The 13,894-nt window shown below is 40.9% G+C and overlaps 1 protein-coding gene across 4 annotated transcripts in view; it reads left to right on the top strand.

Annotated features, from left to right (window-relative positions):
• Positions 1–13,894, top strand: part of Efcab5 (EF-hand calcium binding domain 5) — a 116,343-nt gene that overhangs the window by 35,963 nt on the left and 66,486 nt on the right. For all 4 annotated transcript variants that reach the window (NM_001417684.1, XM_063269522.1, XM_063269521.1 and 1 more), the window contains one exon: positions 1,682–1,752. In NM_001417684.1, coding sequence (NP_001404613.1) covers positions 1,682–1,752 — 71 coding nt within the window. The remainder of the gene's footprint in view (positions 1–1,681; positions 1,753–13,894) is intronic.

Genomic DNA, 13,894 nt, shown 5'->3' with positions numbered 1-13,894 from the left:
GGCCACACCTACTCCAACAAGGCCATACATCCTGGACCTTGATCCCTGGACCAAGCATATTCAAACCACCACATATAGTCAATATTAAGTGTTGGAAGCACTTAAAGATAAATTAGCTTCCCCTGTTCTTTCCAGAGATACAATGTCAAAAACCACTGAAGTAATCAACCATCCTGTTTTAGTCCAGTGTTGCCTTATATTACCGATAAGTGATTACCTCCTTTACTATCCCACGACATTCCCAGAAAATAATAATTACAGAATTTAGAAGAAAATGTAATGCCATAATTAAAATAAAGGAAACATTGCTGAGCAGTGGGTACCCATGCCTTTAATCCCAGCAGTCTGGAAGCTCCACTCTTTTTTTTTTTTTTTCTGGGGCTGGGGACTGAACCCAGGATCTTGCGCTTCCTAGGCAAGCGCTCTACCACTGAGCCAAATCCCCAACCTCAAATCCCAGCAGTCTGGAGGCAGAGGCAGGCAGATCTCTGCAAGTTCGAGGCCAGCCTCATCTACAGAGCAAGTTCCAGAACAGCCAAGGTTACACAGAAAAACCATGTCTTGAAGAGAGAGAGAGAGAGAGAGAGAGAGAGAGAGAGAGAGAGAGAGAGAGAGAGAAAAGAGAAAGAGAAAAGATAGGAAAAGAAGACATGCAAAGAGAGGCATTAAAATTATATGCAACTACAGCCAGAGAGATGTCTCAGTGGGTAAGTGTGATTGCTGGAAGTATTGACGTGGCGTTCAGAAAATAGTGTTGGATCCCTCAGACCAGAGTTATAGCCATTTTCATGTCAGCGGGCTTGTTACCTGGGTGCTAGGAACAGAACAATTTTCTGAGATGGTGAAGAGCCTTCATATTATTTATATCTTTTACTAAAAGGCCATATCTGCATGGTGTTTGTTCATTTTAGAGACATTAAAGACAAAGAAACTTTAAGCTGAATGTGGGGGTGTCCACCTCTGATCCCAGCGCTCACTGGGCAGAGGCAGTGGATCTCTGTGAGTTTTAAGACAGTTAAGTGTAAACAAGAAATACCCAATTTAATAAAAATGGAAGAAAAAAAAGACAGTTAAGAATATGTAGAGACACTCATCTTTAAAAATAAAGTAAAAATCTCTTAAAATAAAAAAATGTTTTTAGGGCTGGAGAGATGGCTCTGTGGTTAAGAGCACTGACTGCTCTTCCAGAGGTCATGAGTTCAATTCCCAGCAACCACATGGTGTCTCACAACCACCTGTAATGGGATCAGATGCCCTCTTCTGGTGTGTCTGACAGCTCCAGTGTACTTATATATAATAAATAAATAAATCTTTAAAAAATGTTTTTAAAGAGAAGTTTACAGAGAGGCTTTGGTTTAGATCTCCTGGTATAAATACTCTCACAAACCTCCACTGTTTTGTGTTTTTAGTCATTTATGTTATTATGCATATGTCTTTGTGTTGTATTCCAACCTAATAATTAAAAAGTTAGATTCATTCTTTTTAATATAGGGGTTTCTTGGTTAAATAAAGCCAGGGAAAAACATTTGGTACCAACTGGGATGTTACCCAACTATAAATTATTCACCATAACTATGGATAGATACTAGTTGGGAATAATTTTAAGTTCTATATTATAAGTATAAAATATGAATTTATTATATCCAGACTAATTAGCAAATAACTTTTACTCTAAAATTAGAATCGCGTTGCAAAGATCTGATTATCATGAAATCAGTGGAGCCAGGATTGACCCAGCATCAGTTTGTACAAGTAAGGAGCTACGTTATTAATGTTTAATTATTCTGCCAGTTTCAATCGGCTATGGGTAGATGTTACACATAGAGGATCTGAGGATTAAATCAAATGAAAGAATAAAACCTTATCATTTCTAAGATACATGCTTCAAAATGTTTAACCCCTCAGAAATTGGGTTACAATTTTCAAATAGCTCCTTAATTTTCTTTCAATTCATGACATTCATGATACAAAAATATGAAAAACTTCTACTGATGCCTTCTGATAACATCAAGAAAAAAACTTCATCATCTTATGTTCAGTGAAATCTGATCATACAAATACAGCGAGAGTTAAGACTCAGGGTCTACATGGTATTAGCAAACCTGAGGAAGTGTGAATGGAATGGAATGAAATAATGAAAGAAGCCATTCTGTTAGGCAAGTATCCTGTCTGCTACAGCCTGCTTTTGTGTGTTCTGTTTCCTCTCTTCCTCCGATTTTTCTGTACTGAGTCCAGGAGTTAATTTAACTTTCCTGTTTCCTCTCATACGCTCTTACTCCACTAAAGGTGATGACCATGCCATAGATAGAGTATATAGAGTATAACCATATGTGAAGTATATCTCACTAAGAAAGTAATATGGGCTCATTATAGAGTGTTACAAACCAACAGGTAAAGAGAAAAATGTTAAGGCTGTAATTCTGTTACCAGCATCTATCCACTGTTGACACTGTGATACGTTTCTCAGATCATAATAACGAGTCACATTTTTATTCCTTTGGCTAGCCCAAACCTTTCTTGGTTTTAAATTCTTGCTTTTATCTGTTCTTACTGGCATTTCGGGAGGCTATTGATGAGGCAAAAAAGAAGCCCAAAGCAGTCCGCACCATGGGGGCGCTAAGGTCCTGAGGCCCTTAGGCAGCCTGCCACCTTCCTTTCAGCTTTCATGGTCTGAAAGCTTGTGATTTAGAGAAACCGGGAAAAGTGCTCCTTCCTTATCCTGGCCCCTAAACCATTTAAATAGCAGTGTAATACTTTGCTACGTGGTTATATTATTACTTAGTCATATCTTTATTGATGAACAGTAACGTTCTCATACCCCTAATAAAACTAAGACAATACCTGCGTCTAAATCTTTGTTGACAGTTTAGCACTGTGTCTCATCCTCTCAATGTTTATGTTAAGTCCCTGACCCCTAAACAGTTAGGGCCTAAAGTGGGTATATTGAAAAGATATTCAGAAATAGGAGTGGAGTAGGGCCAGTGACTTCATAACAACCCACCCCCAAACACACACACACACACACACACCTCTCTCTCTTATGTATGGAAAGTCAATGTGAGGACAGAGCAAGAAGGCAACCATTTGCAAGCCAAGGAAGAGACATTATCAGACATCAACTCTTTGAACCTTCAATCCAAACAGTGCAGCCTCTAGAAGTAGGAGGACATCGTTCAGTTGTCAGAAATGTCTGGTGTAGTCTAACTGCTGTGCGAGCTTGACAGAGCACCAGTACCTTGTTTAGGATGGATTCCCAGAAGAGGAACTGGCTAGGTCTGAGAAAGGAGAGCTGAAAGCTCTGGGCACCCGCTGTCACGCTTTGCCGTTGATGGCTTTGATTTATTCTCCCACCAGCAATGCACCGGTGCTCTCCTCCTACCTTATCCCCACTCAGAAAGTGCTGCTAAGAATGAGAAATCTGCAATTTGATTTTTTTTTCTTCTTTCAGTGGTTGGGATTGCACGTGCTGGGCAGTCACCACCTCTGAGCTATGTTCCCTGAGCCTCGCTTTTTTTTTTTTTAATAGAGGTTAAATATTTTTATGCTAAAATACTTTATTGCGTGACCATATTTTTTCTAATGAGAGCGAGCTATGTCGGCAACATGGCACATTAGTATTTTTCCACTTAATCCACATCCACTTAATGTGTGATGTCATGAATTCAATTTCTTCAATTTCTTTGGCTTTAATTCACCAAGTATTACTGTTTTTTCTTGGTAGACACAGTTACTAGCAATGGTAGATTCTTTTATTCCAGTCTTAATAACTATTGCTAATAGTAGTTAAACAGTATTAATAGTTTTTAAGAGTATTAAAATATAGTGCGCTTTGAGAGAGAGAGAGAGAGAGAGAGAGAGAAAGCTAGCTAGCTACAGGATGGCTTCAAATGGGTAAAGAGTCCACAGAGAGCCCATACTGAAGGCAGCTGAATCAGACTCAAGGAACCGTCTCTGGTTTAAGCTCTGGAGGGTTTAGCCGTCTCTGGAAGGGTCGCTAAGCTTTAAGAACCACAGGTGCAGAGTTCCTCGAGGTGCAGAGTTGTCAAATGCCGCGGGATTGGGGAAGAGAGGGCAGTTTTAGGGTCTGTTTGAACCAGTCTGCTTGTCCTAGAAAGGAGAAACTTGAACTGGAGCCCAGGCCACAGGTACACTGCTGTGACCATTTTTTCTGGATGGGAAAAATGACTTTGATAGTACCAAGGAAGGTGGTTGCGTCCTTCTTTGGTTTGGCATAGTTAATAAGTCCATGGCTCTGTGTTTCTGCTATAGTTTTGATATCCCTGTGTGTCTAGGTGTTCCTGACTTAACTTGACGTTCATAAGTGGTTATACTTAATTGTATAAAGAGGTTGCTTAGCAGTCTGTGCCTTGTGGTTTGTGCTATGGTTGTTCACTTGCACAAACAAGACATGAGTCATTTTACCTCAGCATTTGTGCTGAGGACGGAGGAAGCTGCTTTTTTAAAAAAAAAAAAAAATGGGATCACTCAGGGACAAGCCCCAGCTTGAAACAAGTAGAAACAAATACCTTTTGATGTTTACTTTAAGTTAGAACTATAAATGCTCATTATGAATTGCTAGCATTGTGTATGAGTGCCAGTTATAAGTGTTTTTCAAATTTCCTCAAAGTTTATTTTTGTCATTTATTTTTATTATTTTGGGAGTTGTTTTGTTTTGAGACCGGAGTTTCTCTGTGTAGCTCTGACTGTCCTGGAATGCACCCTGTTAACCAAACTGACCTCGAACTCCCAAGTGCTGGGATTAAAGATGTTCACCACCATGCCCAACTCAAAGTTCCTCAATTAAAAAAAAAATTAAAGCTAGTCTCCACCTTAGAAACATTTGTGTTAATTTTTGTGCAAACAAATCAGGAGGTCATCTAAAGGTGCTTCCTACGCTCACAGGGTGCTCTCAAGATACCTGCGTTTGTGGCTCTCCTGGGTTTTTATTTTAAGATGAGCTTGAAAATAATTTTAACAAACAACATAAAGAATATAACTTGGTTTTCCCCTCTAAAATGGCTGGCCAAATATACAGCTCCTTATGAGACAAATGTTTCTGTTATAAGTAGCCAATTTTCCAAATGAGAAAAAAAAATCTGCATCATTGTCTCCAGAGGAAAAGGAAACATTTTACAGAATGCAGGTTGTCTGGAACCAGGAGTGTTCTCTGACAAGAACCTCCCGAGGAACATGCCTACTTGAATGCATCACCTAGCCTCCCTTTGCTATCAGACAAGCAAAAGCGGGAGGCAGCACAGCTCCAAGCCTTTCTTTACTAGTTTAACAAACTCGGTTGGAAATAGCACGTGGCAATTTGGGAATAATTCACTTCCAGAATTACTGGAGAATCAAATGAACAAGGAGTCGGGTGGAGGCAGTGTGTGTGTGTATGTGTATCTGTGTGTGTGTGTGTGCGCGTGCGTGTGTGTGTGCGTGCGCGTGCGAGTGTGCGCAAAACCTCACAGTCTGGTAAGGACAACTGCTTTCTTGTTGTCTTGTTCTTTGGGGATGAAATTTAGCCTTACACACTGAAATGAAAAGCTGAAGTTTGGTGTGACTAATTAATTCTTGTTCAATAAAGAGGGAATTTATTCCAAGGTCCCCATTTCTACCATTGCCAAAGTAGCATCATTGGAATTTTTTAAATATTTATTATTTTTGGGTTGGAGAGATGGCTCAGTGGTTAAGAGCACTGGCTGCTCTTCCAGAGGTCCTGAGTTCAATTCCCAGCACCCACATGGTGGCTCACAACCATCTGTAATGGGATCTGATGTCCTCTTCTGGTGTCTCAAAACAGCTACAGTATAGCGACATGAAATAAAGATATCTTTAAAAAAATATTTATTATTTTGTGTGTATGAATCTTTGCCTGCTTGTATGTAAGCACACTGTATATGTGCCTGATGCCCTAGAGGCCAGAAGAGGGTGACAGTTCCTGGGAAATTAGTTACAGCTGGTTGTGAGCTGCCATGTTGGAGCTTAGAACAGAAAACCCCAGTCTTCAGTAGGATAGCAAGTGCTCAGAGCCACGGAGTTTTCCTCTGGCCCCTCAGAATTTCCTCAAAAACACTATTATCACAATGACATTGTAAATGTGACTTCTAGTTGTTTGAGAGGAAAGGGGAGAGGAAAAGATAGAGGGAGGGAGGGAAGAAGGGAGCGAGAGAGGGAGAGAGAGAGAGAGAGAGAGAGAGAGAGAGAGAGAGAGAATTTCTTTAACAATGTCCTCTCTTAAATGTAGCCTCTCTCAGCTGGGCATGGTGATACATGCCTGCAATCTTTGGTATCTGAGAGGCTGAGGCAGAAGAATTGTGAATTAGAGGCCAGTCTGGGCTACAGAGTAAGACCAGGTTATTTAAAAAAAAAAAAATCAGAAACCTCAAAAAAAAAAAAAAAAAGCCCAACCAGTTTTTTCCAATTTTTCCAATTTTAAGATGAATAGTCTCTTTGCATTTCTAAATTAAGACACAGCTGACACTCATGTGTGCTTTTTGGTAAACCTCCTTTCCAATTCCAAAAATGTTTTAAAGTAAGTCACTTGTCCACCTCAGGGTTTGTGGCTTTTCCTAGACAGGCTGGGGAGCTACATCTGCTTTATAAGCAAATCACCTAACGTAGAAGGACAAGGCATATTAAGAGGGCTGATAGAGGAATGGCAGGTAAGTGAAACAAGTGAACAAGGTTGAGCCGGTTTCAACATTAAACAAACATTAAAAAACCAGATCAAAATTACTTTTCATACTTCTAAATGGTAAAATATAACATTTATAAAATTTACACTTTAAAAAGATGACAGTGCTCTCTTAAATCTTATGGAAGCACATTGCAAGAGAATACATAAAAGAGAAATATATCAGAAGTGTAAAGATAAATGAGCAAACCCACACAATGATTATGGAGCTATTAAAAACTTCATTGGTGGGGTTGGGGATTTAGCTCAGTGGTAGAGCGCTTGCCTAGCAAGCACAAGGCCCTGGGTTCAGTCCCCAGTTCCAAAAAAAAAAAAAAAAAAAAAAAAAACTTCATTGGTAAGAGTTTTATTAGAATTTAATTCACACACTATTTCTTTCTTATTGTTGCTACAACAAATTATTACAAAGTTAGTTTCTGGGAACAACAGAAGTTTATTCTCTCACAGACCTAGGGACCAGAAGTCCAAGGTCAGCATCACAGCACCACAGGGTCTTGGCAGGGCTGCAGCCTCTCTTGAGGGTCACCTGCAGCTTCCACTCCCAGGGCTGCAAACCCAATAGAGGGGTCACCTCCAGCTCCCAGTCAGAGGCTGCAGCCCCAGTGGAGGGTCTCCTCCAGCTTCTGACCACTAGTGGGTGTTACACTTAGAGCATTGCTAACCTCTGCCTCTGTAGCTGTGTTGCCTCCTACTCCCTGGCTGAGAAAATCCCCTCTCATACAGACACGTGTGACTGCGTTTAGGGTTTGCCTGCATAATTTAGGAGAGTTCCCCAGCCCCCACACTTATTCTGGTCACATACACAAGTACTCCTTTTCTGCGTTAAGGTTTCATTTACACACTCAGGGTCCTAACGATTGTTCCAGGCCATTAGCCAGCCCCTTATTCAATACCTTATGCCCATTTACAATCGAATGCATGCAATCGAATGTATTTTAATGTATTTTCAAAGTAGAGTAATTGTCTTAAAAATCCACTTTGGAATAATTTCTTCTCTGAATAAAGAAGCCCCATGCCGGGTAATAGTCACCCCCCGCCCCCTTGTCTTCCAAACCACAGGCTGTCAGCAGCCACTAGGGTACTTTCTGTCCCAGTAGCTTTGGCTCTTTGGGATATTGTTCATAAATGGAATCACCTAATGTGATTTTTGACTTCTTACACTGAGGGTGCTTTGTAGCATTTCAGCATGTTGCTTCTTTTTTATTGCAAATGACATTCCTCAGTGTGGGCATATACCTTTTATTCCTCTGGTTGGCAGTGGGTGAATGTGTGGTTTTTCTTACTTTTTTAAATATATTAACATTTGTGAATATAGTTTTACACCAGCACATCTCCATGTTTCTTGAGTGTCTATCTAGAGAGGCATTTCTGGGCTACATAGTCAGTGTTTCTAGAAGATTCCAGGCGGTTTCCCAGCAGCAGCAAGATAACTCCCATTGCTCCACATTCTTGCTAATGTTTGCTATTAGTCTTTAAAACTTGTTACTACATCTGTTTTGTGCCCCAGCACATGTGTGGAGGTCAGAGGTCAACACTGAGTGTCTTCTCTAGACTCTGTTCACCTTATTTTCTGTGACTGAACCCGGAATTCACTGATTGGCTAGGCTGCCTGTCCATCCAGATCCACGGCCTGTCTCTGCCTCCCCAGCACTAAGGTGATGCCACCATCACACTCGGCTTTTTGTGTGAGTGATAGGGGTCAGGCTCCTTATCTTTACACAACAAGCATGTTGTGAACTGAACCATGTCCTCAGCTCCTTCTGCCTAATTTTATGGACTACTGGAAATGTTTACTCAAATGAGAAATAATAAGATGAGATATCCCGGCTGTTCTGTTGACTTCTTGCCACATTTTAGGCATTATTCTATGTGCTGTTATCATGGAATGTAGTCTCAGAAAAGTCTCAAAGGTATATAAAAGTCTGAAAAATACATTTTTTTCTATATGGCATGAGATATTTATTTTTATAAATGTATAAAGACTCAGCAATGAAAGGTGAGAGGGGAGCAATAGAGCATTTAAGGCTATTTCATTATTAAAAGATCTTGTCACTCCAAAGCATGTCTGCTCCTGACAGTACCCCCTTCCACTTCAAAGAAGGTAATAAGTATCAATACCTCCATAAGAAGGTGATGCCCATCAATACCTCCATAAGAAGGTGATGCCCACCAATACCTCCATAAGAAGGTGATGAGCATCAATACCTCCATAAGAAGGTGATGCCCATCAATACCTCCATAAGAAGGTGATGAGCTTCAATACCTCCATAAGAAGGTGATGAGCCTCAATACCTCCATAAGAAGGTGATGCCCATCAATACCTCCATAAGAAGGCGATGAGCATCAATACCTCCATAAGAAGGTGATGCCCACCAATACCTCCATAAGAAGGTGATGAGCCTCAATACCTCCATAAGAAGGTGATGAGCCTCAATACCTCCATAAGAAGGTGATGAGCATCAATTCCTCCATAAGAAGGTGATGAGCATCAATACCTCCATAAGAAGGCGATCCCCATCAATACCTCCATAAGAAGGTGATGAGCATCAATACCTCCATAAGAAGGTGATGAGCCTCAATACCTCCATAAGAAGGTGATGAGCATCAATTCCTCCATAAGAAGGTGATGCCCATCAATACCTCCATAAGAAGGTGATGAGCATCAATACCTCCATAAGAAGGTGATGCCCATCAATACCTCCATAAGAAGGTGATGAGCATCAATACCTCCATAAGAAGGTGATGAGCATCAATACCTCCATAAGAAGGTGATGCCCATCAATACCTCCATAAGAAGGTGATGAGCATCAATTCCTCCATAAGAAGGTGATGAGCATCAATACCTCCATAAGAAGGCGATCCCCATCAATACCTCCATAAGAAGGTGATGAGCATCAATACCTCCATAAGAAGGTGATGAGCCTCAATACCTCCATAAGAAGGTGATGAGCATCAATTCCTCCATAAGAAGGTGATGCCCATCAATACCTCCATAAGAAGGTGATGAGCATCAATACCTCCATAAGAAGGTGATGCCCATCAATACCTCCATAAGAAGGTGATGAGCATCAATACCTCCATAAGAAGGTGATGAGCATCAATACCTCCATAAGAAGGTGATGAGCATCAATACCTCCATAAGAAGGCGATGAGCATCAATACCTCCATAAGAAGGTGATGAGCATCAATACCTCCATAAGAAGGCGATGAGCATCAATACCTCCATAAGAAGGTGATGAGCATCAATTCCTCCATAAGAAGGTGATGAGCATCAATACCTCCATAAGAAGGTGATGAGCCTCAATACCTCCATAAGAAGGTGATGCCCATCAATACCTCCATAAGAAGGTGATCCCCATCAATACCTCCATAAGAAGGTGATGCCCATCAATACCTCCATAAGAAGGCGATGAGCCTCAATACCTCCATAAGAAGGCGATGAGCCTCAATACCTCCATAAGAAGGCGATGAGCCTCAATACCTCCATAAGAAGGTGATGCCCATCAATACCTCCATAAGAAGGTGATGAGCATCAATTCCTCCATAAGAAGGTGATGCCCACCAATACCTCCATAAGAAGGTGGTGAGCCTCAATACTTATGTGCAGTTGTTTCAATTGTGGCAAGCCAGCCACTGGATAAGAAATACCCTAAATTTATCTGTAGACAGAATGCTGTCCAAAAAGGACAAATGGACACAAGACAGTCGATTGCTAAGTTCTGCCAAGACAGGATAAGATAGTCCTTCATAATTCCTGCTTCACTTAAGGTCCGTCAGATGTTCTGAGCCAGAGGGCTGAAGATAGATGCTCTTACATTGTAAGGAATGTTGGGGACTGTCCAGGCAGTCAGCTGTCTCTGCTAATTGTTTTGAGTTTTGAAAGCTGTGTTCCTGTATTTCTTGCATTCTCAAATATTTATTCCTTCTTGAATCTCTGAGGGGTCTCATAATTAAACTTAAGTTGTTTATCATTAAAGAAGGTGTTCTAAAATTCAAAAGATGGATTTCAGATGATAATACAAGTTAAAATCAAAGATGATTTAGGTACAGAATTGTAAACTCATTAAGTTAGGATAGATGGTGAAATACTTTCTCTCATTTGCCCAATATAATGGACTGGACTTTATAAGTGTATATCATACCTGATAATTGCACAGTTGTCATGATTGTATTTGCAGTGGTAACATTTTATTTTTTTTTTTAATTTTTTATTTACTCATTTATTATATATAAGTACACTGTAGCTGTCTTCAGATACACCAGAAGAGGGCATCAGATCTCTTTACAGATGGTTGTGAGCCACCATGTGGTTGCTGGGAATTGAACTCATGACTTCTGGAAGAGCAGTCGGGTGCTCTTAACCACTGAGCCATCTCTCCAGCCCGGTAACATTTTAATCTGCTCTAAACTCCCCAGCAGGTGCACAGACACTTCTTGTTACTGCCTCAATGTATTCGTGAATGAAAGGGAGACACATGTGCGCGTGCGCGCGCACGCGTGCACACACACACACACGCACATGTACACATGCATGCCTTTTATTTTAATATTTTAAACAGTGCAATGGCTGAGCACTTCCAAGCCTCCCCACGGCTAACAAATTGCCCCCTCTGATATTCCTGATCTATTACTTACTAAAACCTATATTCCACCCTGGCCACCACAGGCCCAGGCCTATAGCCCTCCTAGGCCATGATCCCCAACTCTTACAAGTCAGCAGTGTCTCCATCTCTATGTCCTACACTTCCCAGACCAGGATCTTCTCCTTCCCCACCCAGCAATGGCAATTCTCCCCGTCCCTTGTATTCCTTGCCTAGGAACCTCAAAGTCACACCCCTGTCTCTCTTTCCAACCATTGGGCACTGGCAACTTTATTTACCAATTGGAGCCAACTGGGGGCAGGGACCTGCAGCATCTCACATGCAGATGTGTGAATTCCCATGTAATTTGGGAACCCATAATGCAAGCATTAAATCAAATCTACAACAATGATTTAGGTGCAGAATTATAAACTCATTAAGTTAGGACAGATAATGAAATACTCTCTAGATTGTCCAATATAATGGACCAGATGTCGTAAGTATATAGCATACCTTACAATATGCATAATTGTTATGATGAGAGAAAAGGAGCCTTTTATTGGCCTAAAAAGGGGGAATTGTTGCGGTTTTGTCTTTTACTGTGTATTGTAATGCCAAGTGCAACTCCCAAGACGAGGGAGTCGGCATGCAGATCTAAGTGACCCTGACAACAAATTATTTCTTTACCAAATTATTGGTAAATAAATATGCCAACAGCCAATAGCTGAGAAGAAGAGACATGGGTGGGATTTAGGTTTCCCAGACTTTGGGTTGGAGGAGAACCATGAGGAGAGAAGAAGGTGGAGGAGGGAAGTGAAGCCACCATGGGTTAGATCAGTCATGAAAATGTGACCCCGAGAGCTGGCCAATTGGAGTTAAGACCAGCCCAGATGAAACAGATTATGTAGTAAGTAATAATTCAGGGTTATCGATAGAAAAGTAGATTCTAATGGCATAGAAGGTAGTTATCTGCCCAGATCTTGTCCTCTTTAAGGCTTACTGTAAATATAAAGGTTGTGTGTGTGTGTCCAGGAACTAAAGGGTTAAAGGTGGGGTAGACACCCTGGTCAGGATTAAAATTTTCTACCACATCACAAAGGCATAAAAGTCTGAAAAATTCATCATTTTTTGTATATGGCATGAGATGTGTTTATAAATATATAAGGATAAGACTGTGATGAATGGTAGGAGGGAAGCAATCAGCTGGGCCCCATCAACTAAGATGCTCTGCAGAATGCTAATGGACTAATGAGGGATTCGTCAGCCTTAGATCATCTTCTCCTCTATCTGTGTGTACTAAACGGTGTCTTGTTTGCGGGGTTAACCTGTTAACATAGTTTTTCTAACATGTCTGAACATCTCTTCCTAAACACAAACATACACAATAGGCATGTTAATTATAGAAAACACTTACCTGGGTCAAACCCAAGAAAATGTTTCTTAAGCTAAGCCAACATAGACCACATAGTGAGACCCTATATCAGCGAAGAAAAATTTGCATGAAAGTATTTAATATCTTCATCAACAAATCACTGGGCCATCCTGTGTGGCACAGAAATAGCATCCCGAGCACTTGCTGTCTTGTTTTTGAGATGAGGTCTCACCAACAGCCCAAGCTCTCCTTAAACTCAATCCTCTTACCTCAGCTTCTTATGTCAGTAGCTTTCTTAGGTCCACACCACTGCTCCTTGCTTTTCAAGAGGTTTGCATTATGGCTGTTTCATTTGCACCCACTTATGAAACTGGAAGAAAGTATAATATTAATATTGGACTTAGAGACAAGATACCAGCTACAAGTGCGGCCCAGTGGAGGCACCATGCCATCTGATTGCCATGTGATCATGGAATATATTTGGAGAAAATGCACTCATGAGTCCTAAGATAGGAGACTTCAGAAAGGGAGAGAATAAGAGCTCACAGATGCTTCTGCCTGTCCACCATTTTCATATGTATCTGTTCTCTGATGGATAAGTAAGCAGGTAATGGTCTCTTCACTGACTACAATCTACTCGCTTTTTAATCCTGTTTGTTCTAGTAAATAACCGTTCAAACAACCATTTGAGAATATTTTCTTCTTGTTCCTCAGCTGTTAGGTGCAGCACAGAAATGCATTATGAGAATGTTCTGTTGTAACAAAGTAAGAATATTTATATGTACAAGTAAGTGGTTGTTTATGTCTCCGTGTGTGCAATTACATGGCTGTGTGCATATGTTGGATGGGACCAGGGAAGGATGTTTCAAACTCAAACACTCACGTCATCCTGGTTGACCCGAGATTAGGAGTCTGATGAGGCATGAGGTTCTCTTTTCTTTTCTTTTCTTTTTTTTTTTTTCCGGAGCTGGGGACCGAACCCAGGGCCTTGTGCTTGCTAGGCAAGCGCTCTACCACTGAGCTAAATCCCCAACCCGAGGCATGAGGTTCTCAATGTTAAAATGAGTGGGGTCCCAGGAGAAGTGAAGCAGTTGGCGGGTCCTCCTACACTTGCATCGTTACCTGGCATCTTTGCCCGTTTGATCACTAAGGAGATGTCACACACTTAACTGCTTACCCTGATCCAAATGAAAACAACCTAATGTGTTCCTGGTTATCGTAAGACTGTATAAAGTAAAGGATGGGTCTTCA

This window comes from Rattus norvegicus, chromosome 10, assembly GCF_036323735.1.
Source record: "Rattus norvegicus strain BN/NHsdMcwi chromosome 10, GRCr8, whole genome shotgun sequence".
Lineage (NCBI taxonomy): Eukaryota > Metazoa > Chordata > Mammalia > Rodentia > Muridae > Rattus > Rattus norvegicus.
Note: the sequence above shows the minus strand (reverse complement) of the source record. Positions and strands in the feature narration are given on the sequence as shown.